General features: G+C 50.7%; 1 protein-coding gene across 1 annotated transcript in view; it reads right to left on the reverse strand.

Moving 5' to 3' along the window:
* The window catches only part of CIITA (class II major histocompatibility complex transactivator), a gene marked incomplete at its 5' end in the record, with an annotated part of 48,123 nt that overhangs the window by 933 nt on the left and 21,296 nt on the right, over nucleotides 1-25,894 (reverse strand). The window contains 18 exons of the mRNA XM_082670418.1: nucleotides 319-425; nucleotides 1,261-1,344; nucleotides 1,522-1,605; nucleotides 4,265-4,351; nucleotides 5,552-5,644; nucleotides 6,217-6,297; nucleotides 9,119-9,190; nucleotides 9,873-10,031; nucleotides 10,934-12,584; nucleotides 13,589-13,657; nucleotides 14,433-14,597; nucleotides 15,756-15,899; nucleotides 16,297-16,437; nucleotides 17,504-17,548; nucleotides 19,845-19,925; nucleotides 20,105-20,167; nucleotides 22,564-22,659; nucleotides 22,899-23,041. Coding sequence (XP_082526544.1) covers nucleotides 350-425; nucleotides 1,261-1,344; nucleotides 1,522-1,605; nucleotides 4,265-4,351; nucleotides 5,552-5,644; nucleotides 6,217-6,297; nucleotides 9,119-9,190; nucleotides 9,873-10,031; nucleotides 10,934-12,584; nucleotides 13,589-13,657; nucleotides 14,433-14,597; nucleotides 15,756-15,899; nucleotides 16,297-16,437; nucleotides 17,504-17,548; nucleotides 19,845-19,925; nucleotides 20,105-20,167; nucleotides 22,564-22,659; nucleotides 22,899-23,041 — 3,334 coding nt within the window. The 3' untranslated portion in view covers nucleotides 319-349. The remainder of the gene's footprint in view (nucleotides 1-318; nucleotides 426-1,260; nucleotides 1,345-1,521; nucleotides 1,606-4,264; nucleotides 4,352-5,551; nucleotides 5,645-6,216; nucleotides 6,298-9,118; nucleotides 9,191-9,872; nucleotides 10,032-10,933; nucleotides 12,585-13,588; nucleotides 13,658-14,432; nucleotides 14,598-15,755; nucleotides 15,900-16,296; nucleotides 16,438-17,503; nucleotides 17,549-19,844; nucleotides 19,926-20,104; nucleotides 20,168-22,563; nucleotides 22,660-22,898; nucleotides 23,042-25,894) is intronic.

The following is a 25,894-nucleotide window of genomic DNA, read 5'->3' on the forward strand; positions in this document are numbered from 1 at the left end:
CAGCAGCCGAGGCTGGGGAGTCCTCGAAGGCAGACCTTCCCAATGCTGAGGGCCGTGGGACGTGCACGGCTGACCCACCTGTCCTTCCCCGGGTCCCACGCCTGCCCATAGGGAGGATCCTCAGAGCCCAAGTCCTCAAAGCCTTTAGAAGACACCGCACCGAGCCCAGCTCAGGGGGATACGGGGTGGGCCCAGATGGCACATGGTCCAGGAGTTGTCACCCAGCTCCCACCTGCTGCCCCGCCCACCTTTTATGGATTCTGACTTCATAGGACACTGTCCCCAGGGACCCCCGTGGTTCTCCCCTTCCAAGCTCACCTCAGTTACCTTGTCCCAGGCACAGCCTGGATCATCTCAGGATGATCCTTGAGTCCAGCTGCTGCAGGTGTTCCTGGACGCCAAAAGGGATGGTGGGCGTCCACATCCTGTGATGGGGGCATGGCACACAGAGGTTAGAGGAGAGGGGGTGGTCCCCACGCAAGCTGCCCCCAAATCCCTCCTCCCACCTAGCCTAGTGTGGGGTCATGGGGACACCAGAGGCCTAGGAGCCCCAAGACCCCTTTTTAAAAACTGATTCTGCCACTGACTTGCTGTGTGATCTCAAAAAGTTTAGTTAACCTATCTGTGCCTTATTCTCCTCATCTGCAAAATGGGTCTTACAAGAGCCACCCTATCCCTCCTAGAAGATATGAGTGATTATGTAGACAAAAGTGCTTTGAAAGACAATCAAGTACAGTACTGGACAGTAGACATCATAGTGATGTAATGATAAATAAGTTTCAACCATATGAAATGGCCAGGTGTGTAGGTCAAAAATGGTTGAATATAAGCGATTTCATATTGTTCAGCCTAGTATATAGAACATTTTTGTGTACCAGACACTCTTCTGAGTATATTGACAAATTAAAACCCCACAATTTAAATATAAATATTTAAATAGGGGGTAAATATTATTGTCACTCCCATTTTACAGACGAAGAAACTGAGGCCAGGGACTTCCCTGCGGTCCAGTGGTTAGGACTTGGTGCTCTCACTGCTGAGGGCCCAGGTTCAATCCCTGGTCCGGGAACTAAGATACCGCAAGCCATGCAGCGTTGCCAAAAGAAAAAAAAAAAAAAGAAGATAAGAAACTAGGTCCAGAGGGTTGATGTGTCTGCTTGCCCAAGGTTGAACGCTGGTGAGGGACAGAGTGGGATTTGGTCTCAGGGCTCACAAGGTGAACCACACACTGACTCTCCCTCCACCACTTCTGAGACTTACGCCAGCTTCTCCACGTGAGGGCACTTTCTCAGGCTGGCAGTGAGCTGCTGGGCCCCGGCAGCTGTGAACTTGTTGTACTGGACACTGAGAAGAGAAACCCATTGTGGATCCTGGCCCTGGGGACCAATAAGCCCCAGACCAAGGTCATCACCACGCTCTCGACAACCAGACCTCAGCCCAGCCCTTCCCATGATGCCAGCAGGAGACCCTGGTCCTCCCAAGTCCTGGCCCCACCCCCACTGCCCAGGTTCCCACACTCACTCCAGCACCCGGAGGGACACCATGTCTGGAAGCACGTGTGCCAGGCTCTCAGCTCCCACATCGCAGATGCAGTTATTGTACAAGCTGCCGGAGAAAGAGGTCAGGGCAGGGGCCGGGGGTGCTGGGGGGTCAGGGCCCAGGGAGAGCCACACCCAGCCAGAATTACTGCCCCATTTAACAGAGGGGGAAACTGAGGCCCAGAGAGTTGAGGCTGCTTCTCTGTGGTCACTCAGTGAGTTCAGGGAAGCAGCAGGACTAAGTGGAGGTAGCTTCACATCTGAAACAGCCCAAGTTCAAATCCCAGCTCTGTGGCTTGCTGCCTGTCTGATCTTTGGTGAGTTACTCAGCTCCCCTGTGACTCAGTTTGCTCCTCCATAAAATGGGCATGATAGAGTAATTGTGGGGAGGAGTAAATGAGTTAATGTTGGTAAAACACCCAGAACAGGGCCTGACATGTGGAATGAACTACATGTTAACTATGGTTATTATACCTCCCAAGGGGGTTTGTGGGGGTTATACAAGTTACTGTGGGGGGTGGGGCAGCGTCGGGAATAGCAGGAGAGAGAGAAACCCAGAGCCACTGGGAAGGCTCAGGTTTCTATAATATATTCAGTCACCATCGGCAGTGTCAAAAATAGCACGACACCTTCACTGGTGCCAGCTTAAGCCGTATATTCATTAATGAGCGTCCTTTTAACAAGCCAGGTGCAGCCACGGTTCTAATTTCAAGGCCGTGACTTTGCCTTGTCTCAGCCTCAGAGCAACACAGCAGGGCTGCATGTAAAAGCAGCAAGTCTACACTGCAGCAAAGTGGATTCAAGCTAAACTCCAGGAACCCCTGATGTCGTGGGTCGGCCGGTACCAGGGCAGGAACCAGGTAGGGGTTTTACAATCCCTTCCTGGGATGGATCTTAGAACCAGGAGGCCCTTCCTCACCCACAGGAAGAGGATTCTTCCCATATTTCATTGATGCCAAGATGTACATGTTCACATTTGAAAATCATTGCGATCAGGATGTGTCTGATAATCAATGGATGTCATTTAATTAGCAGCGTTTTGTCCCCTTAATGGTGTCTTACAAATGGATGGCATCTTACAGTCCATAAAATATGAGGTTCCTTTGTTTTTTGGCCACGCTGCGCAGCTTGCAGGATCTCAGTTCCCCGACCAGGGACTGAACCCAGGCCACAGCAGTGAAAGCGCGGAATCCTAACCACTAGGCCACCAGGGAACTCCCAATATGAGGTTTCTTAAAGTGTCAATCAGATCACATATCACCCCCACATGCCCCACCTGCTTCTCCATTCACAATGGAAAAACCTCCAACCACTCTCGTGGCCCGCAAGGGTCTCCCTGCATGATCTAGCCTTCCCTGACCTCTCCCGCCTTATCTCCCACCCTCTGTCCCTCATTCCCTATAGCCAGACACAGAGGCCCCCCTTCTGGCCCTCAAAGACCCAACCTCTTTCCCACCTCAGGGCCTTTGTCTCTACTGTTCCCTCTCCCTGGAATGCTTTTCCCTGAGAGCATCCCACAGAAGGGGGAGGGTCCCCTCCTCAGGGGTCTCCTGACCTCCCTGGTGAATTCAGCACTCCCTATTGTACCCTCTGGGGTCTTTGTTAGTTTCCTCATTCCCAGCATGAATCAGCATTTTAAACATTTTGTTTATGCACGTGCTTACTTATTTATTACGCAAGGAACTTGAAAGCAAGATCCACCCTGGTTTTGTTCATAGCTGTAGCTCTAGTTTCTAGCACAGGTTCTGGCCCATGGTTGATATTAGAGAATATTAGATACCCTCACAACTCTAGGGCGTGCCAATCACATAGACTACAAACTGCACAGCACACAACCTATACAGCTGCACTCAGGGACCCTGGCTGGAAGGATAATGGGCTGGAAGGACCCATTAGTCCCAGGGAACCACCAGGCACCGGGCTGGAAGTAAGCAAAAGCAAGAATGTGGGGCTTCCCTGGTGGCGCAGTGGTTGAGAGTCCGCCTGCCGATACAGGGGACGTGGGTTCATGCCCCGGTCCGGGAAGATCCCACATGCTGTGGAGCGGCTGGGCCCGTGAGCCATGGCCGCTGAGCCTGCGCGTCCGGAGCCTGTGCTCCGCTATGGGAGAGGCCACAACAGTGAGAGGCCCACGTACCGCAAAAAAAAAAAAAAAAAAAAAAAAAAAAAGCAAGAATGTGCTATTCCAAGGCCCGCCAGAAGGTGACAGTGTAGGCACGGAGTGATGCGTGCATAACAAGAGCCAGCCAAGGCTACCTGTGCATAGTCAGCATTCTAGAAACCACCCCGGACTCCAGAAAAGGCCCAGTCCTGCCGTGCCCTGGGGAAAGAGGGCCAAGATTTATTAAGCACCAGGGCCAGGCACTGCACCAAGCGCTTTCCATAGGCTATTGGGATGGTACCCATTTTCCAGATGAGGAAACAGAGACTCGAGATGAGTAAGTGATTTGCCCAGAGTTTGCCAGATGCCCTTCCCCAGGGGCTGCTAATCTCGTTCAGGGCGGTGGCATCACCCAACTCCAGGGGTGTGCGTTCATGTTGGATTTTAGGTCGGCGCCCCCCACTCCCTACCCCCACCAAGTTGTGCAACACTGATGTGGTAGAACAGCCTGTAGTGATTGCTTTCAGGGTCCCAGTGTTGGACCTTACAGCTGCCACCAAGGGGGTTCTCTGCCCGCCCTCCAGCCCACCAGCTCAGCACCTGACCAATAGAGGGCCCCACTCACCTCAGCCTGAGGAGGGACGCAGCCAGCAAGGGCAGGGCCTCCGCCAGCTTGCAGGCACCCAAGTCAGTGATATTGTTCTGGGACAAACTGCGGGAGTACAAAAAGGGGAGGGCTCAGGGCCAAACCTGAATGCCCCTCCCCATCAGTGTCCATCACCCCAGGCTCCGGCAGGGCTGGGAACCCCTGCTTCCTCACAGGGCATCCCAGGGCAGCAAGCACAGGACATTCTACCTGGATGAGAGTCGTGGGTGCTGAACTGTGTGAGGGCGCTATGGGTAGACTTGGGCTAAATCAGTAAAATGATGCAGTCACGCCCTGAGGCTGAGTGGGATGATGGGGGTGAGGATGCAGATGTAGCATCCATTCTTTTCCCTTTGGACCACTTTTCAGCACTGTCATTACGTAAGGGTTTACATTATTTGTTTAATGACGTGGACTCCACGAGGTGAGGGGTCGAGTCTGTTCCTTACTCTATCCCTGTGCCTACAGCCATGCCAAGCACATAGTAGGTGCTCAGAAAATATTTAAGTGGGGCAAAAAAGGAAGGAAGGAAAGGTGGGAGAGAGAGGGAAATGGAGGGCGGGAGGGAGGATGTAAGGAAGGACGAAGGGAGGGAAATCTAGCTTACTCACTCTGTTTCCTCAAACACTATAAATTACTTAATAAGTCTCAGTGTCCTACCATCAAGGAAATCCCTAAGTGAATTCTGGTGAGTTCTGTGGCGGCCCTGATCGTGGTTGTGGAGTAGAGTGTGGGTAGATTTTGATGATCCCTCTAGGTTCAGTAAAAAAATCATGTTGACCCTCCTGCATCATATCCATCTGCTATTTCCCAAACCCAGAACAGTTTTTTTTTAATAGAAATTCACTATTTTGATAATAATGTGTTACTGATAAATCCTAATCTATCTCTCCTGTCTCACCTCCCCAGTCTTTCTCTCACTAAACATTGCTCACAGTCATTACTGTACACTTCATAATTATGGACGCTTGTTTGCTTGTTTACTGCGTCTCCTCCCTAGCAGATCCCTGAGGTCAGGGGCTTTGCTTTGTTTAAAGCTGGCTCTCCAGGGCCTTGAATGGTGTCTGTACACAGTAAGTGCTTCTTACGTATTTGTTGATTAAATGAATAAATGATTGGTTGAATGGCTGATTAAAGAAATGATTGAATGAATGAATGGGTGGATGATTAAACGAATGCACGATTGAATGGATGAGTGAAAGAAAGAATAAAAAAGCTGGACTTTGGGGACAAATGCAGCAGGAAGGGCCGGCCCAGTGCACTCACTTGAGCGTCTCCAGGGCCTTCAGCTGAGGGAAGGTGGCCGAGAGCTGGGCGACACCCTCATCCCCGATCTTGTTCTCACTCAGTGAGTCCAGGCTGCAGATGGAATCAGATTGAGGGCCATCAGCCAGCACCCTGGAGGCCACCCGATTCTCCCCCACCTTCCGACCCAGCAGTGGCTTCCTCCCATGCTCCCACCCCTGGCCACACCACGGCCAGATGCAGCTGCAACTCCGAGCATTTGAGAGCAAATCTTCATCACCTGGGACTGCCAGGCCAACAAGTGGACAGGGCCCTATCTACCCATGGACCTGAATCACTGTTTTCCTTCCTGGCAGCCCCATGAGCTGGAGCAACTTCCTTAACCTCTAGAGACCTCAGGTGTACAATGGGATCATGTTCCCCAGCCCTGCCTCCCCATGGGATTGCTGGGAGCAGCACATGAGGGGAAAAGAGTTTCGAAGATCTCGAAAGGATTCAACCTATTTTTATTGTTGGGGATTTCCTTCTGCCATCGCTTCCCTGCAGTGGGGGCGTCTGGTCACTCACACCAGCCACACTGAGGAAGCAGCAGGACACACACAGAGAGAGAAAGGGACAAACAAGGCCAGGGTTTGGGGTTGTCAAAGCCCAGTGTCTCCAGGAGGGATTCCGGGGTCTATACTCACTCCAGATGCTGAAGGGAAGAAAAGGCCTCAAGGATCTTCACCAGTTTGGGAAAAGCCTGAGGGCCCAAGATGGGGCCCAGCCTAGAAGGCAAAGCGCAGAGTTAAGACCCTGAAGCAGTCATGGCCCCTCTACTGGACCCCACAGAAGGCAGGCCCATCTGAGGCCTTCACTACCCCCAGCTCCACCTGGTGGGACCCCAATCCCTCCTGCTTCAGGCACATTTCACAAAGCCCACTCAAGAGGCCATCTGGGCTCCCAGCTGGGGGCTCCCCATCTTTCATCTCTGAGTGGGGAGCCAGTTCTTACTCCTGCTGACATCCACATGCACCTTCTCCCACCCTGGCCTGGGGAAGTGGTTCCCAAATGCTGGCCTGAGGACCACCACCAGTGATGAGAAAGATGGTTTACTTATTTGCCATTGCTTTTTAACAACAAATAGAACCATTTCTTGAGCACTTTTTATGTGCCAGGAACACACTGGGCCCATCACTCAGATCAGACCTCATTTAATCCTCACAATGACTCTGAGCTAAGAGCACTTCTTATCCCCATTTTACAGATGGGGAAACTGAAGCACAGAGAGGTTAACGAACTCATACAAGGTCACACAGCCTGGATGGACATTTAGACCAGATTTTGAGAGAATGAGAAAAATAAAGACAACAGAGGGCTATTTTGTTTTTTTTTGTTTTTCTTTTTTTGTTCTTTTTTTTTTTTAATTTTTGGCCATGCCACGCAGCATGTGAGATTTTAGTTCCCCGACCAGGGATCGAACCCACGGCCCCTGCCTTGGAAGTACAGAGTCTTAACCACTGGACCGCCAGGGAAGTCCCTGTTTTTAAAATATGGTTAAGTGTACTCAGTGTAAAGAACAGTCTTTTATTCTGAAATTATATCCTTTGAACTTTTTTGACATTAAAGTGTTCATTTTTAATAAAATTATGGTGTCAGCAGCAGTTATTTCACTTGTTTGAATGAACATACTTGATACAAATTAAAAGATGGTAACTGCACATAGTCACTGAAATTCACTCTGAAATATTCTCAGTCTTGGAAACCCCGAAGTCTGGGAACTACTAGCCTCAATGAAAGGTCACAAGATGGGAATCTGTAATCTGATTTGAATCTGGGCTCTACCACTTAGCTTCTGTGGGGCTTTTTGGGCAAATCCCTTAACCTCTGAGTCTCAATCTTCTCAAATTTAGCCCCAATCTTAGGAGGTTTTTGGAAAGATTAAGGAATTCATTTATCAAATATTGATTGCTTGCCTACTGTGTTCCAGGCCCATCAAGCCTGTCACGCAGACAGCCATGAACAAAACAGACAAAAATCATTGCCCTCGTGGAGCTGACATTCCAGGGGGCAAGACAGATAATCAAAGAAATTGGTAAACTGTCTGGTGTGGGAGATAATTGATACAGAGAAAAGCACAGTGTGAGCAGGGCAGAACTGTACTTTTAAATACAGGAGTCAGAAAAGGCCTCTCTCACTGAAAACTGGAAGAAAGTGAGGGAGTGGGCCATGCTGATACCTGGGGAAGAGTGTCCTGGGTGGAAGGCACAGCCAGTGCAAAGGCCCAGGGGTCGGACCATGCCTAGTGAGGTTGAAAACCATTAAGAGGACCCACGTGGCTGGAAAGAGTGCAGGAGGCGAGGGTGAAGAGGTAAATGGGGGCTGAATCAGGGGAGAATCGTCCACCAGCAGAGCCCCTGCAGGGTTCTGAGCGGCTGAGGGGCCTAATCTACATGCACATGAGATCTACAGGGTGCCCGGCATGGTGGCTGCCAGTCTCACGCCCAAAATAGTCCTTTCCTTCCTTCCTTCTTTCCTCAGAACTTTCTCAGGGCTTCTGGCCTGCAGGTGGCTACTCTCCGGGTTCTGGGCTGTTCTACCCCATGGCTGCTGTTCCCCAGAGCACAGTTCCGACCTTGAATTAGGGGCTTTTTAAGCTAAAAATAATTCAAAGCCAGAAGGGGCCCTTGGTGATTGTTTTCATACAGTTCCTCTTTTCAGCAATATTTTTCACCTCTGCACAAATTTGGCCTCTTGTCGCTGTTCAAAAGAAGAAACGCTTGGCTTTTTCTGGGGCACGGGGGGGAGCTGTGATCAGGAAGAGCAGACAGCTTGTGGGTGACCAGCTGGGGACCTTGGACAAGTTACTTAACCTCACTAGGCCTCAGTTTCCTCATCTGTAAAATTGGGATGATAATGACTATCTCCCAGAGTGGCTCTTGAAATTAATAAGATTATGGCACTGAGTACACTGTAGTTGTTTAATAATTCCTTCTTAATTGTTGGATGATTTTAGATCCCTAACAAGGACCTACCATGAATTTAACTTTTTTGTTTGTTGGAGCAACAGCCAGGCTGACCTGACATTTGTGACTTTGGACAAACAATTTACACTCTCAAGGCCTCAGTGTCTGCTTCTGTACAGTGGGGAGATAATATCTCCACCCAGCATGGTTCATTCCTATTTCTTTGTCAAGCTTCAAGCCTTCAGTCTCCTCTTCCAGGAAGTCATCTTGACCTCCCCTAAGTCTTCACGCTCACAGCCCTTGAGTTTCTGGCCACTAATCACAGCAGGTGGTAATTGTCTATTTACACTGGACAGCAAGCTCATTGAGAACAGTGGCCTCGGTCATATGAGTAGGTCTGTTGAATGAGTGGATGCGAACGAGTATGTTCACCAGCAAATGGGCAAGTTAGCTTCACCCCCGAGAACCTCCAGGACTAGCCCAGACCGGCCATGCCCCAGCTGCTGGAAGCTGGTTTCCAGAGTGGTGGGGCAAGAGGGTGAGAATGATTCTGAGGACCCATCTCCATTCTGGTGGCACAAGCCCAGCTAATGCCAGAGGAGAAACCTCGTGGGGACCCGAGACAATTTACCCCTTTGCTTACGCAAACTCCAGCTTCTTTAAGTCTCGGATGGCAGGGAGTTCCCCAGGCGTGTCTTCAGAGGAACTTCTTGTCCTGGAGAGAACGGGCAATGTTAGGGAAGAGCTGGCTCCTCACCTGTCATGGAGCCCCCTCCTAGGGGGGACGCCTGCCCCAGTGCCCAAAATTCCCCAGAAGGACTGCCTTCCTTGGGCTACTGTTGTCCCCTTGTTAAAAAGAAAAACCTCAGGACAGGATATTATTAAGGCATTACTGTGTGTTTCACGGAAAAGAGCCTTAGAGGAGGCATTACCCACACCCATCCCAGACAGCGCATAGTAGGTGCTCAAACAATGTATGATGAAGGAATGAGGGAAAGACAGTTGCTCTGTGGTCACGTTTCCTCTGCCCTCTGAACCTTAGACCTCTGCCATCTAGAAAATGGGAATGATACTGGTCCTGGCTGCCTTGAAAGGTGGCCATAGGTGTCATTTGTGTTACTGGATGCAGAAGGCAGCTTATGAACTCTTAGCAGGAGAGAATATCTCCTTGGCTTTAGCTGAGAAAGAATTGGGTACATGATGGCAAGTTCTGAAGTGGACAGAGTGATAAATCTTGGGGACTCTGCCTGGGTGGTGACTGCAGTGAGAGATTTTAGATGGTCATTGGCTGGCGGGGAGCAGGGGAGGTCCCCCCAAAAGAGGAAGAAGTGTTAATAGCAAACTTAATATTAGGTCCTGCATGGTCTGGACCAACTCCCATGCCCTTCCCCTCTCACCTCTGGATCTGCACGAGGTTGCCCAGGTCTTCCACATCCTTCATGGATTCAGCCTTGAAAGGCTCAATGGTGAACTTCTCCTTCACTGCTCGGAGTAACTTGGCCTCCCCATGCTGCTGTAGGGACTCCCACAGCTCCACTGTGTCACTCAAGGCAGCCCTGTGGAGGAAGGGCTTCAGACCCAGTCATGGTGACTGGGCTAGACCATAATGTGGGGGGTGGGGGGGTGGCGGCTCCATGAAGGACCTCCTACCTATTCAGATATTTTCCTTCCTCAACTTAACCCCTACTTCCTCTAGAACGTTTTCCATGACCACTCAAGTCTTTATCAATTCCTCCTTTTTCTCAACTCTCCCAGTGGTTTTATTTCCCTTTTTGCTTTGGCTACCAGGAAGCTCAGTGCTAAATTCTCAGTTGAACCACTACAATGGTGTAGACCTTACAGCTTGGGTAAAGTATGCTTCGGGGGAAGGTGGCAGAGATTCTCTGGAGATGAGGCTTAAATGATCAAACAGATCACTGAAGGATTTAGATTCCTTAATTTAAATTAAGGAACTTTGACTTCATCCTGAGGGAGGTGGGGTGCCTCTGAAAGATTGTAAGGAAGGATGGAATATGATCAGATGCAATTTCTAGGGAGATGTGCGCTGATGGTTGAATATAAAGTGGCGTGGAAGAGGAGAATGGAGGCAGGGAGGTCAGGGGAGGCTATGGCTTTAATCTAACCATGACAAAACAGTGGCTTGATCAGGGGATGGAGAAAAGAAAACGAATTCAAACCCAGGTCAGTCTTAGATTCTAGACGTGGCCCAGCGCCTGTCATAAGGCCAGCCTTCAAATACTGGTTGAAAGAATGATGCTGGCTGTGTGACCTTGGGCAAGCTACCGTACCCCTCTGAGCCTTGGCTTCCTCATCTTAAAAAAGGATAGAATCACTTCTGCCCCCATCTGGCTGCCATTCATGCTGAATGAGACCCCACAGAGTCAGCACTGGGCACAGCACCAAGACCGCTGTAGGTGCCCAAGGCAAAGGATCCCACTCTCCTGCCCCCGGCCCCCACCTGAAATGGGTGACACAGCTGAGTCCCACGAGGCTCCCCAGTCCAGAGGGGTCAACGCCAGTGCTGCGGAGGTCCAGGGAGAAGTCTCGGCCCGCCGCCTCCAAGGCGCTGCCCAGCACGTAGGTGTCGGGAGGTGTGAGCCGGGTGCCCAGGAACGAGAGGTGGGCCGGGAGCCCCTGCAGCACATGCTGCCAAAGCCCGGCATCCAGCGCCTCGTGGGCGCAGTGCAGCAGCTCCAGCAGCCGCCCCGCCTTCAGCGCCCCAGGCTGCAGCCGCTTCAGGTACCTGGTGAGCACCTCCTGCTTCCTGACCGCTGAGGTGGAGCCCGCCAGCCCTGCCAGGGCTCCCAGGCAGCAGGCACGAGGCTGGAAGACCAGCCCAACCAGAAAGCGCGGCACGCCCTCCAGCCAGTTGTCATAGGGCCTCTTCTTCCTCGGGGTCAATGCCAAATACTGCGGCAGCTCCTTGTCCTTGATTTCGCTGCTCAGAGCCAGCCACATGGCGCCCAGGAAGCATTGCAGGAGGAAGCTGGAGAAGGCCAGCTTGGTCTCCGGGGCCCCCGGGGTGGGCTGCACCAAGCCTTGGGCCACAGCCCAGACCCTCACCTCGGCCGATGGGAACTGGCCCTCCCGCAGGCTGCTCTGGTGACCGCGGCCCAGCTCCCAGGCCAGCCTGGCCAGTCCCACCAGGGCCCCTGGGGGGCTGTCACGGGCTCCTGGGCCTAGTAAGCCAACATAGAGTCCCGTGAGCGTGGAAGGCAGCTGGGCCTCATCACCTAGCTCCAGGAGGGCCTCCAAGAGCTGGCACACGGCCCGGCACACAGTGGGGCTATGGCTGTGACTCAGGAGAAATGGCTGGGACTGGAGGAGCGCCAGGGCTCTCTTTTGGTGCTCGGTGGTCCCCGAACACTCAAAGTAGCGCATCACATAGGTCTCGGCCTGCTGGGCGGAGAAGCCGGCCACTTCGAACAGAGCGTCGGCCTTGCTCAGGCTCTGGGCCAGGCGGCCCCGGGGCCGGGCTGTAAGCAGCAGGGTGCAGCCTCTCAGCAGCTTGCGCTGGAAGAGGCCCGCCAGCAGCCCCCGGAGGGAGCGGGCTTCTGCCGACGTGGGTCCGCCCGCACTGTGCAGGAAGCCGTCTTGGGCTTCGAGCTCCTCGAAGGCATCCAGGATGAGCAGAATGCGGTCGGGCCTCCTCAAGATGTAACTGAAGACCTCGTCGTCCACTGACAGTGGCTGTGAACCCAGGGAGAAGAGCAGATCCTGCAGGCGGTAGGTGTCCCCCGGACGGTCCAAACAGTGGCAGGGGATGCAGAAGATAAAGTCGTACTGTGGCAGCTGGCCGCAGGCCCAGGCCCAGCTCACGGCCTGGACCCAGTGACTCTTCCCCTGTCCTGCTTTGCCCAGCACGGCGATCACCTGCGTCTCACGTGGCCGCCGGTGGTTGCTAGAGGCCAGCAGCACCTCGCCCAGACTTCCTCGGGCCGGCTGCCGCTCTGCCCAGTCCAGGGTGGTCAGCTCTCTGTCCTGGCTTTTGCCGCCGCTCCTCTCCAGCCTTACCCTCACCAGGTCCACCTCCACCAGGATGCCTTCTGGGCCTGCGGGCTTAGCCTGGTACTTGTTCCGTAGCGAGCAGTAGAATTGTTCCACACTCTCTGCACATGTCAAAGGGTGTGGGGTGGGGGAGAGGAGGATGCTAGTGGCAGGACTGGCCACTGTGAGGGCAGCAGAGTGGCCAGCCCGGCCACCATCACTAGCTTGTTCATCCATTCGTCAAAGTCTTCCCCGACTGCCTTCTTGATTAGCTGCCTCCTTCAATTACCCAGACACTCATTCATTCATTCCTACACCCATTCATTCACTCATCTTCTCACTTGATTATCTGTCCACTCTTTCATTTACTCACTAACCTTCTTCTTTTGTTCACTGACCATAGGGAGGTCATGGTGGGGTTGGTGGTGCTAAGAGTTAAGATAGTGGAATCCAGGTTTCTGGTTCAAGTTCCAGCTCTACCACGTATTGCTGTTACATTGAGCATGTGATATACCCCACTAGCCCTCAGTCTCCTCATCTGTAAAATGGGGATCATACTGGGGTTATTTATGACTTTGTATGTTTGTTTTGGCCGCAAACAATCCCGGGAGGCATGCGGGATCTTAGTTCCCTGACCAGCGATTAAACCCGCGCCCCCTGCAATGGAAGCGCAGAGTCTTAACCACTGGACCACCAGGGAAGTCCCTGTTTACAACTTTAATGATTGACCACATCTCATGTGCCTGGAAGTGTACCTGGAACAGAGTCAGACTCAGTCGTCTGGCCATTCTCTCAGCTGCCCTTTCATTCCCACCTTCCATCTCTCCCACACCCATCATCCACTCCTGCCTTCACCCACTCTCCCAATCACCCTCCCTTCCCTGTTTCATTCTCTCAGCCTCACAAACAAGATGTCAACACCTAGCATGGGCTTACGAGGGGCAGGTCCTCAGTAAATGTTGCTCTAAGTGTAGGTATAACTGGCGGAATGAATGCTGAGATGGCGGAATCAAATGAGCAAGTGAATGAATGAATGAGCCAACAAGTGAGGGATTGAATAAGTGTTGGGTGAATGAGTGACAGGAAGCCTCCAGCACCCAGGCAGAGGGACCCTGCCACCACTCACCAGGCCACTTGGGAAGCTTGCTGGATGCCTCGTGAGCTGCTGGGCATTGGGTGGGGGACATCTCATCCTCTGGAGGGGAAGAAGCCAGTGTCAGAGTTAGGGTGAGGGGCGTCCCAGGGACCTCCCTCCCTCTGGGGCATCGGTCCTCTGAGTATCGCAAGGTCAGAGCTGACGTGGGCTGAGTCTCCGCAAGATGGAGGTTACCAGGTGGTGACCTGAGGCTGTATCCTGCTCAAAGATGTCTTTTTTTGGCCAGCTGTACTTTTAAAATTTTCACCAGTGTTTTAAAAATCACAATATCTATGTTAAAATCAAGATCTCCAGGGCTTCCTTGGTGGTGCAGTGGTTGAGAGTCCGCCTGCCGATGCAGGGGACACGGGTTCGTGCCCTGGTCCGGGAGGATCCCACATGCAGCGGAGCGGCTGGGCCCGTGAGCCATGGCCGCTGGGCCTGCGCGTCCGGAGCTTGTGCTCCGCAACAGGAGAGGCCATGACAGTGAGAGGCCCACGTACCGCAAAAAAAAAAAAAAAAAAAAAAAAAAAAAAATCAAGATCTCCAGATTCTGCTGACAATTCAGAAGATCTGGCTGCATTGAGCCTGTTTTCCTGCCATGTAACAAGATGGTGAAGGCTGGTGGCCCATGGATTCTCCAATTGTTCCCCTCACCAACCCTCCCACGTATGCCCCCTCCCTGGAGACCCTCCCTGCCCTGTTTTACACAAAAACACAACTTGCCCGTGTCTGCAGGCAGCTCTGTTCGTGGACCTCATTGTCTGAGGCAATCCCTTCCCCCAGGGCCTCAGTTCTGCTTCCAGTAACTCTCACAGGTCCTGCTGATTCTTACCTGTTAGGTTTGTACGGGAGGTCAGGGCTGGTTCAGGCATGCTGGGGAGGTCAGCTGCCGATGGGGCAAAGGGGCTGGTGGAGCCGGGCCGGTCTGGGGACTTTGGGAGGCTGTGGACAGCTGTGCTGCTGGAGGCGGGTGTTTGGCTGGCCTGGGGCATCTCACCTACATGGGGAGGGCAAGGAGTACAGAAACAACAAGGAGCCCACTTGGGTGACCCCCTTCCCAAATCAGGCTGTAGGGCTGGGAGTCTGGGGAAAGGTGAGGGGAACTTCCAGAGGAAGAAATTTCAGGCCGAAGTTGAGGAAAGAGCTCTGGAGTTACAACTAGGCTCCCAGAGCCTTAGTTTTCCCATCTGTGAAATGGACACAATCAGCTCATAGGGAGCTTAGGGCAAGTGCTATACAGCACTTTTCCCACTGTGTGGTCAGTACTCATTTTCCTGGATGCCCAGAACACCCTCTTGCTCCTGGGGCACCAACGCATTATACAAAAACTGGCATGAAACCTTCAAAAGATGCTCTTGAATTGAGTGGAAGTATCCCCCTTAGCCTCATTCTCTCTCCCATCCCTTAGAGACCAACATGCCTTCCTTTGGACAATTCACAACCTTTCAATGTGGCAGGTCAGCAGGGACCATTTTACTGACCTGGAAACAAGGCAATTCAGAGAAAGCTATGCAAGGATGCATACCAAACTGTTCACAACGGTATACTAAAAGAATGAGGGAGAGACTCAGGAACTCTTGTAAGTATCTCTTATTGCTTGGTTTGTTAATGAGCATGCATTGATGTTGTGCTTTTATTTTAGATTTTTTTTTTTGATGTGGACCATTTTTAAAGTCTTTATTGAATTTGTTACAGTATTGCTTCTGTTTTTGTTTTGGTTGTTTGGCCATGAGGCATGTGGGATATTAGCTCTGAGACCAGGGATTGAACACACACCCCCTGCACTGGAAGGCAAAGTCTTAACCACTGGACTGTCAGGAAAGTCCCGATGCTGTGATTTTAAAATATAATAAAGTTTAATTTTTTTTGATAGAAAAGGAGAAACTAAGGCTTACTCGGGGAAAGTGACCCAAAAAATGCCACTTAGCCACTTGGTGTATCACTCACCCAGACCACGTTGGGGAGCCCTGCTCCTCCGCTTTGATTTTTGGGAAATGGGGACAGAGATGGGTGTTCTGGGGAAGGAGGACCATGAGAAGGTGCTAGGCTAAAACTGCCAAATATCTGGGACAGGGGTGGGGTGGAGGGGGGATGGGATCAGGGAGTAGTCAGGTCACAGGCAGAGGGGGTGGGGCGTCCGGCCTCGCATACTCACCTTGGTAGATGAGTATACTGGAGACCCCTGTCCCAGCCCCTGAGATTTGCCAGAGCCCCTGGGGCAGAGTGGAGAGAGTGGGGATGATCTGGATGGGTCCAGCAGGGAGACTCAGGCAGCTCAACAAGGAACTGGAAGGGGGCACTGCAAGAGACAAAGGCAGTGAGGTGGGATTCTCCATTAACATCTTAATTAACAGCTGACTCCCTTCTAAAGGGCTCCAGTCTTCCAGAGAGCCGCAGCTGTGTCTGCTTGCCTGTGGTGGTGGTGCTGGCACAGAGAGGGTGCTCAGTTCCCAGCTGATGAAAGCATCGGGCTGGCGGGTGAATTCCCTAATTGGCGGGGATTCCCTGCTGTGTTTCCTAGGAATGCGTTTCCTTCCAGGGCATGTTTTCTGGCACAGACTGGGTTGATGGGGACATCGAGGATGGCATTGGCTGGGACAGAAGTGGGGGACACTAGTAGGGGAGGAATTCCCGTCCCTGGCGGCTCCTGCCTCTGGGCAGCGGGGAAGCCCACCCTCTGCAAGCCCCTAACATACCGGTGTCCTCCAGCCGGGTCTGGCTGGGTGCTGGCTCCTTGTTGAACAGAGCAGGTGGTGATGGGCAGGGCTGAGCTGAAGAGTCGCTCACTAGCCCCACCAGGAAAGCACCAGTCACCACGGGCATGGCTAGGGGCTCAGCTGTGAGGAAGGGCCAATGTTAGAGGCTGGGTGAGATCTGGGTGGGTGCCTGCAGGGGCCTTCCCAGGGTAGGGAGCGCTCTGGGAGCAGATCTCTACTGGCAGTGGAAGGAAACTCCTGTCCTCTTCGCTGCCCTGGGTGAAGCTGGTTTTATCAGCAACTGCTCTGTGCCAGGCAGCCCTCTACCCCCAGCCTCCTCTTTGTGACTGGGCCCTGAGAGCTTCCTGCCATGGAGAGCTAGGGGTGGGATAGACCTATGAATAGGCTGTTAGCCCAGGCCCCTATCAGCTTGTACAGCCAGTCACTGAGCCCCCGGCCCCCTAAGAGGCCCCAAGCACTGCCCATCAGACTGGGGCAGGAGTTTATCTCCTCCATTTAATTGGGAGCCCTAGGAGGGTGGAGACTTGCCTCCCCCATCAGATTGGGAGCTCCCTGAAGACAGAGACTATTTCTCCATCATCCTGGGGTCTTCGTGGACAGGGTCCCTGTCTTCTCCATCAGATTAGAACTTTCTGAGGGCAGGGACCAGGCTTCCTCCATCGGACTATGAGGCTTTCATTCCTCAGTCTGTTCCCGCAGAGGGGCTGGTTGCCCAACCTTTGCAATAACAACTGAGTGGGAGGGGAGCGGGACTGATGAGTATGGGGGAAGAGGCTCACTGAGGCATGGGGGCTCTATGGAGGGTGGGAGGGCACTGGGTAACTAGCTGATCCGAGATGACTCTACACTCTGGAAGGAGACATGTGGCCTGGAGGGGCAGTGGAACTAGGTGGTGGTGGTAGGGTGGGGTCTCAGCTCTGACTCAGAGTTAAGAGGAGGGAGGTGTTAGGGGAGAGCCTTTGTAGGAGGAGCTGAATCTCCCAGCAGTCCCTGAACTTCAGAGCATGGGCTATGGAATCATGATCTTGGTTTGAATCTCAACTCCACCTCTCACTTGCTGTGTGATCTCAGACAAGTGGCTTCACCTCTCTGAGCCCCGGCTTTCAAATGCCAGTTTACATGCGGGCCTGAGGAGGCCCTGGCTTTCCTGCCCATCAATCTCCCAGGACCCACCCGCCTTGCTCACCTAGCTTCCTGTGCTTCAGATCCACAGGCAGCTCCTCTGGGAAGGCTGCAGAGAGAACACTATGGTCATCAGCCCCAGGGAAGGGGTATTCCAAGCCAGGAGGGGCTTGTGGACCCCAGCAGGCCCTATAGAATTGCCTTAAATGGCTGGGAAGTGGCCTTGGGGGTCCCTTTCCCTCCCCAGCCCCCAACAATTTCTGCCCCTACTCATTTGCTTGAGCCCAAACCCCATCTTGAAGCACCCAGGACAGTGAGGCACTGGGAGAGGCAGAGCCACAGAGGGGACACAAGATGAGTTTGAGTTTTAAAAAATAATACTAAAAATTTAAAAAACCCTGCTTTTGGTCCCGTCCTAGCTGTGCGTCTCTGCAACACAGCCTCTCTGAGCCTTTGGTCTCTCATCTGTGAAATGGGGGCAGTGATTCCCACTTGGCAGGAATTCATTGGAAATCAGTTGAGTGAGTATCAAGCATGTAACACATTGAGAAAACCCCTATGTGTCCCTTAGCAAGAGGCTGATGAACCAAATTATGGTTGATCATGTGAAATACCACACAGCCCTAAAAATAACAAGGATGCTGAAGGGCATATGGGGCAGTACTGGTGTCTGCAATTTACCTTGAAACGTTCTAAAAATAAAATGGTTGGATGGGCGGATGAATAGAGGGATGGCTAGAGATGTGTTAAGACCACTATAGCCAAACACTGATGGTAGAATGGAAGTGATGGGTATATGGTTGTTTGTAGTACAACTCTTTCATCTTTGCTGTATGTTGAAATTTTTCATAATAAAATATTAGGGAAAATGTTTATGAAATGAAAAGAAAGGAAGAAAGGAGGAAGGGAAGGAGGGAGGAAGGAAAGGAGGAAGAAGAAGAAAAGAGAGAGGAAGAGAAAGAAAGAAAGAAAGAAAGAAAGAGAGAGAGAGAAAGAAAGAAAGAAAGAAGGGAAGAACGGAAGGAAAAAAATAGAAAGGGAAATTCCTGGAGGCAGGACCATGTGTTTTCCATTAGTGCTAAGAAAATAACCTCCCAGACATGTTAAATGAAGAAAGAGTGTAGGTAAAATATGGTCATTTGTGTGAAAAAAAAAATTTTTTTAAGAGCTGGCTTTTAGACAAATAGAATATTCCTAACAAGACTAAAAGGGCACTGGCAACATAGATTGTCTTCAGGGAGGGAAAATGAGGGACTGGGGGAAAAGGATGGGAGGGAGATTTTTTTTCACTGAATATTTTTTACACATTTTGAATTTTTATGCCATGCACCTGTTTACCTGTTCAAATTAAATAACTAGGTACAGGGTTTACACATGGTCTGGCACATAGTAAGCTTTTGATTAACTGTTAGGCCCATTTTATGGAAATTTTCATTCAGTGGATATTTATTGAGGTGTTCCTGCATGCCAGCCATGTGCCAGGTGCTGGGGATGTAGTAATAAGAAAGACAAGGTCCCTGTCCTCACAGTGGGGGAACTAAGCAAAAGGCAATAAATAAAATAAGTCCAAATTGTGACAAGTGCAACAGTGAAGGAGAGACACAAACAAGGTGAAAATAAGTGAGGTAATTTATATGGAAAAAGTTGGTCTAGGAAAGCCTTCAGGAGGAGGTGACATGCTGGCCAAGACCTAACAGATTCCCAAGCCCACCATGGGAAGGGGGAGGACATTCCAGATAGAGAGAACAGCAAGTGTAAAGGCCCTGAGGCTGAAAAGGATACATGGGTTATAGGAATGGAAAGAAGCCAGTATGGCTGGAGCATGGTGGCTCATAGTGAATTAGGAGAGGTGGGAAGGGCCAGATCAAACAGCCCTTGTGGTGTGTATTTTGTAGCCATTGGAGGGTTAGCAGGGCAGCAAAATGATCTGATTTGCATTTAAAAGTCCACATTGGCTGCCGGGTAAGGACAGATTAAGGAGGCAGGGAGACTGACCAGGAGGCTCAGAGAGATGCAGGTACTTGCCCAAGTTCATATAGACTATAAACAGCAGATCCAGGATTCAAACCCAGATCTTGCTGGGAAAAAACTGTGCTTGAAGAGACCTCCCTTAAATACTAAGGATGGAAGAGAAGCCAGAGCCCAGAGGTCCTTTTGGAAATGGCAATCAAAACAGCCAGAGGTAGAGACCCATCAGGAGAGGGGCCATTTGATCCTGGGCCGTCTGCTTCCTCCCTGGGTCACCAGGGAGCAGTGGTGAGGGAAGAGGTGGGTGGGATACCCAAGCCTGGCAGAGCAGACAGAACTTAACGAGGGAAGCAACGGGGAGCCGTAACAGGTTTTAGAGCCAAGGCATGGCTGGGAGTCAAGCAAGGCTAGGCCGGATCAGGGAGGGGCTCACTCACGTCTTTTCTGACTTTTCTGTCCTGCTTCCTCCAGCACCTCCACACTCTCGCTGATCATTTCTTCCAGTCCTATGTGCTCGACTTCGGGAAAAAACCAAAGACACCAACACACACAGTCAGTGGACGTCCAAGGTGAGCTCCCATTGTCCCTATGTTGGGGATGATCTGACCATCCATCAAAGGTGGTTGTCAGGTATTACAGCACTCTCCAAGGAACAAGGAAGGAAATGCAGGCTAAGCCAGGACCCCCCCCAACTTACTGAAAATGTCTTTGCTCAGGCCCTCCAGCTGGGAATCCTGGAAGACATACTGGTCCAGTTCCGCTGCCCAGACAAGAAAAAGTGCAGTCAATCAACTAGTTCTCACCGAATGCTGGGCAATGCTTATTGCCCAGCCCGGCCTTGGGCTGGGCATCGGGGAACCGTGACCCTCCAGACCTAGCGCACACTGGGGCTCAATAAATGTTGCTGAATGAATGATCAAATTAATGAAGGAACACTGAAACTTCATGGGCTCTTAATCTAATTGAAGGGATGATATGTATGCATACAAATTTATCTATTGCTATAACGTAGTGTAACACAGCGTAGTAGAGCTGTCTTGAGTTTGAGTTTAAATTCCAGTTCTACTCCCCAATTGCCCTACAAGCTGTACAATCTTGGGTCAGTTACTTAACCTCTCTGGGCCCCCATTTCCTCATCTGTGTAATGAGAATAAATAACACCTACGACCCAGGGATGGATGGTGAGGGTTAGAGGCTCTGCATTTAAAGCAATCGACACAGTAGCTAGTACACAGTAGACAACCAATGGTGGTTAATTATATGAAGTGGAACATGGCTTGGAGCCAAAGGGAAGACAGTTATCATGGCAAGAGGAGAGAGTGTATATAGTGGGATGGGGCAATCAGGGAGGGCTTCCCAGAGGAAGGGGTCCTGAAGCCAGACCTTGAAAGATGGGGGTGGGGGTAGGTTCTGAGAGGTGAAAAGTGTAGGGCTTTCTGGGTAGTGGGGACAGAGTGAGGAGAGGTGTTTGGGAAACTCTTAGAAATAGGTGTCTTCAGTAAAAGTTTCATGTTGGGGAAAGTTAGGACTGGATTTTACAGGCCATGGGGAGCCATAAAAGGCTTCTGAGTGAGGAATGGAGTGAGGGCATAAATGGTGATAATGATGATGATGATGATAAATATAATGATGATGGTGTTGATGGTAGTGGTGGGGTGGTACCTAACACTTACTGAATGCTTACTCTTCTCAAATTCCTGCTCTAAACACTTTATGCACAGAAACTTATTCAATCCTCACAGTGATCCCGTGAGGCAGGTGTGATTATTATTCCCATTTTATGGGAATGGAAGCCAATGTAATACTTCGGGGTGCCTCAGATGACTGCATGCCCAGGACCAGAGACTTCAGGAACAGACTCGGGTGAAGCTGCCTCCTCCACTTGCTCCCACTTCCTGTGTAGATGCCCCTAAGGGGAAAAAGCCCCCAAATCCTAAGTGATTTGGGAAAAAGCCCAACTCATTCATTACTGCCTCCAGTTGTGAGGAAATGTGAATACTTTCAGCCCTAAACATTTCTGCTTCTCCCAAGTAAATTCCCAGGAAGGAAAGGAAGCAGGCAGGTTCTCAGTTCTGTAATCTTTGAGACACATACAGTTACTGCTGCTCTCCATTTTCTGCCCTTGTATGATGCTGGATTAACTATGTGTTGGGGAATGTCTAGCCATGTTCATGCCAGACCTCCTAAGTGATGTGATTCTTGGGATGCCAGGAAAAGGGCCACTAAGAACATCTGTGCAGGCTGTTCACTGTACAGGATGCCCAGAAAAAAGGGCAAATGGGGGCAGGAATCCAGCCTTCACTTTGATAGCCAAGCTGTTACATCTTAATGGGGGCTGCATCCTCTAGAAGAAGGGGCATCTTTTTCTAATTCAACAAAGCCTCTGTATGAGACAGTGGTGAACCTGGTAAGGAGGGATCCTTCACCTCCCACAAAAAACAACAGAAACACCTCTCCCCAGAGAGTCCCAAAGAGTTCTGCCCTTGTCTGAAAACTGTAGGTATTTTTCAAGCTGCCAACCAGCCTCTCAGCTTGAGCCTTACCAAACCTCCCCACTCTAGATACCTTCCCTCTTGTGGTGAAAAATAAGGACTTTGAATTTCAGACCTACCCATTACTATCTCTAATGCAGCCTTGGGTAGATTCTTTATCTCTCTAAACCTCAATTTCCTCATCTGTAAAATGAAGATACTAATAGTACCTACTTCCTTTGTTTTTGTAAGATTTCAATATGATAACACATGCACAGTGGTTTGCAGGCTACAAGTGCCCCCCAAAGGTAGTTATTACAAATACTAGAGTAGTTTAGCTTAGGAGCTGAGGAGAAAGGGAGGGAGGGAGGGGCATATGATATGGGCTTTGTGGGAAGGAAAGAAGAGCAACAAATAGAAAAATGTATAGAAATGGAGGCAGAAGATGGAAAAGTGAGATTTGTTTGCCTGGTGTTCATTAGTGAAGGGCTCTATTTCCCTACCTTTCTCCATCTCCCTTCTTTCCCCGATTCTCTGTCCTTTTAGCCCTCGCTCCCCATCCCCCCTTGCCCCGATTTCTGAGGGAGGGCCTGGAGGCTCCTGGTGAATGGGTGAGATTAACAAAACAGATAAAAGAGTCTTTTCCCTCAATTGTCCTTTTTCTGGGTTCATAATGCTTCCTCACCGATATTGGCATAAGCCTCCCTGGTCTCTTCATCACCTTCCATATCACACAACAGCCTGCTGAACTGTTCGCAGTTGATGGTGTCCGTATCAGGTTCTGGGAGGAAAAGCCACTTCGATGAAGCAGGAAAGATCTGGGAAGAGGGCTGGTGGGGAAGGAGGGAGAGGCAGGGCGGGCTGCGAGATATTTCCATTAGGAGCCAGAGTGGCAGGGAGTTGGAGCTGTCCGTGGTGCTGACCGGAATTCCACAGCCAGGGCTTCCCCTGGTTGCCATCTCTACTGCAGGCAGAGGGGTGGGGAGGGACTTGGAAGGGGCCAGAGGGAGGAGAACCCACCTGAGCAGAGCTCTAGCTCTTCTTCTCCAGCCAGGTCCATCCGGTCATAGAGGTGGTAGAGATGCAAAGGGTCAGCATTGCTGTTGAGAAGCTCCAGGTACCCACCTTCTAGAGGCCCCAACTCCATGGTTGTGTGCTGTCCACTGCCTGGAAGGGAGACGCACTCAGTTAGCTCATGGGGTGTTGGAAAGATACAGAGAATTAACACCTATCACAGTCTCCAGCTGGGTCTCTTGGTGAAGGCCAGGGTTGGCAGAAGCCAAAGAAAGTGAGCAAAGGTTCTCATTCAGCACCTCTTATGTGCTCAGGGCAGTGGGGAGAAGCAGCCCTATGTCCTTCCTCCACAGAACCTACAGTCACACTGGGAAGATGCCCATGACACAGAAAAGGGAACTGGAGAAGTTTAGATTCAAAACCTCTCATACCTGGGAGCCAGGAGACCTAAGTTCTGCTGCTGGCACTACCATGAATGACAACAGCTAAGATGTACAGAGCACCTACTATGTGCCAGACACGTGGTCTAGCACATTTAATCCTCACATCAACAACCATATGAGGTAGGTACTATTACTAACCTCATTTTACACATGAGTAAACTGAGGCTCGTAGAGGTGAAGTGACCTACATAAAGTAACCCAAGTCCAACCAAGATTTAGTTCTGGGCAGTCTGATTCATGGACCTGCATATAAGTGTTATGCTCTCCTGCCTTGGATGACCTCAAGCAAGTCTGTGCTCCTCTCCATGCTTCAGTTTCCTAATCTGTAAATTGAAAGAGTTGGGGCATATTTCCTCTAATATCTTTCATTATTAATTGTTGGAGGACATATCAGATGCCTTAGGTTCTACTTCATTTAATCTTCAAAACAACCCTGGCTGTATCCACACAAAAACTTGTAAACTAAACAAATGTGCATAAAAACATACTTCATAATACCCCCAAAATGGAGACAATTCAAAAGCCCATCAATGGATAAATGGATAAACAAAATGTGGTATATCCATACAGTACTCAGACATAAAAAGGAAGAAAGTACTGATACACGCTTCAACATGGATGAAATTTGAAAACATCCTGATAAGTGAGAGAAGCCAGACACAAAGGCACATCTTGTATGATTCCATTTATATGAAATATACAGAACAGACAAATCTTTGAACATAGAAAGTAAATTCGTAGTTGGCTACGGTGGAGGGAGAATTGTGGAGGGAAATGGGGAACCATTGCTCGTGGGTATGAGGTTCCTTCTGGGGGAACGATGAAGTGTTCTAAAGTTGGCTGAGGGTTGGTTGCACAACTGTGTGAATGTACCAAAAAGGCCATTGAATTGTACCCTTTAAATGAGTGAATTGTCTGACATTTGAATTATATCCCAATAAAGCTGTTAAAGCAAAACAAAACACTGGCACTGGGAGGTAGGCATTATGGTCTCCCTTTTGCAGACGAGCAGCGTGAGGCTCAGAGAGGCTAACAGCCCCCTGACGTGCAGCTCTTGCTGGCTAGAGCCAGTGTGAAGCTGCATCTGCGTGGCTCCAATGACCCCGCCCTACTCTCTAGTGCAGGGAGTCTATGATTCCATGGTCTGTTCATTTCCTGTTGCTACTGCAACAAAGTACCACAAGCCTAGTAGCTTGAAGCAACTGAGTCTTATGCCCTCACAGTTCTGGAGGCCAGAAGTCGAAAATCAAGGTGCAGGCAGGGCCGTGGTCCCTCTGGAGGCTCCAGGGGAGAATCCTCCCTTGCCTCTTCCATATTTGGGAATTGATGGCATTCCTTGACTTGTGACCTTGTGGCCACATCACTCCGTTCTCTGCCTTAGTGGTCACATCACCTCCTAATCTTCTGCCTTTCTCTTAAATGGACATTGATTTAGGGCCCACCCAGATAATCCAGGATATTAGTTCAAGATCCTTAACTTAATTACATCTGCAAAGACCTTTTCTTCCCCACATAAGGTAGCATTCAAGGTTCCAGGGATTTGATGTGGGCATATCTTTGGCGGGGGGGGGGGGGTGCACTATTCAACCCGCTATACTTGGGATGCAGATACATGCTGGAAAGAATCAAAAGAAGCTTCTTGGAGAAGGTGAGAAGAGAGCTGGCCAGAGGATCTAAGACAGCCTTCTGAGTGCCCAGCCTGGGCCAGAATAAAATGAAACTGAAGCAGGGAAATGTTGTGAGAAAACACACACGCACAACTTACCACCACCTCCCCAGGTGTTTCTTCTCCTTTCACTCATCAACAACTCTTGCTAGCTCTGGAGGGTCTCAACACAGACGCACATATCACAGAGAATGAACTTTCCAGTCCAATGAGAGGCCCTGGCCAGGGTGGACTGTTTATAATGGGTTGGGTGTGGGCTACAGGAACACAAACATAGCAGGCTTGCGTTAAAGGCCCAGCCAACCATGACTGGAGGAAGCAGAACTGAAAGATGGGGCCGCCATCTTCCGTTTCTTGGAGAGGGGCCAAGGCTGGGAGGTGCGGGGAGGGTTCCACTTCTTCCAACAAGTTGTCCTGGGAGCCAACGAAGCAATCTACTGTTCTGTCCAGGGTGGTAAGAGAAGATCTCCCTGTCCCAAATCTTGCCTGCTGCCTGCCTCCCATTTTTCAGTCTGTGGTCTTTATTGCGAGCCTACATTGTAGCCATCCGCCTTTCTCCAGACTGTGGCATCTGGGGACAAGAGCTCAGGACGAACGCCAGCAATTCCATGAACAAAATGTGGGACTCAGTTTTCCCACAAGGTCGGCCAGGGACCTTCAAGCTCAATCTCCTTCATCCTACAGAGGAGAAGATGAGACCCTGAGAGGGGACGTACCTTGCACGAGGCCCAAGAGTCTGCCGGTGGTGGAGCCTGCACCTGATCCCCTAGCACAAGACTCCCAGTCCACGCTCTTTCCTGCCAATCAGAATATATCCAGTCAAATAAGCACCCCCATTTATCTAGGCTCAGGAATAGAGACTGGGTCCCATCACAGATGGGCAATGGAGGGAG

Source organism: Grampus griseus (genome assembly GCF_964374135.1).
Source record: "Grampus griseus genome assembly, chromosome: 14".
In the NCBI taxonomy this organism is placed as follows: Eukaryota; Metazoa; Chordata; class Mammalia; order Artiodactyla; family Delphinidae; genus Grampus; species Grampus griseus.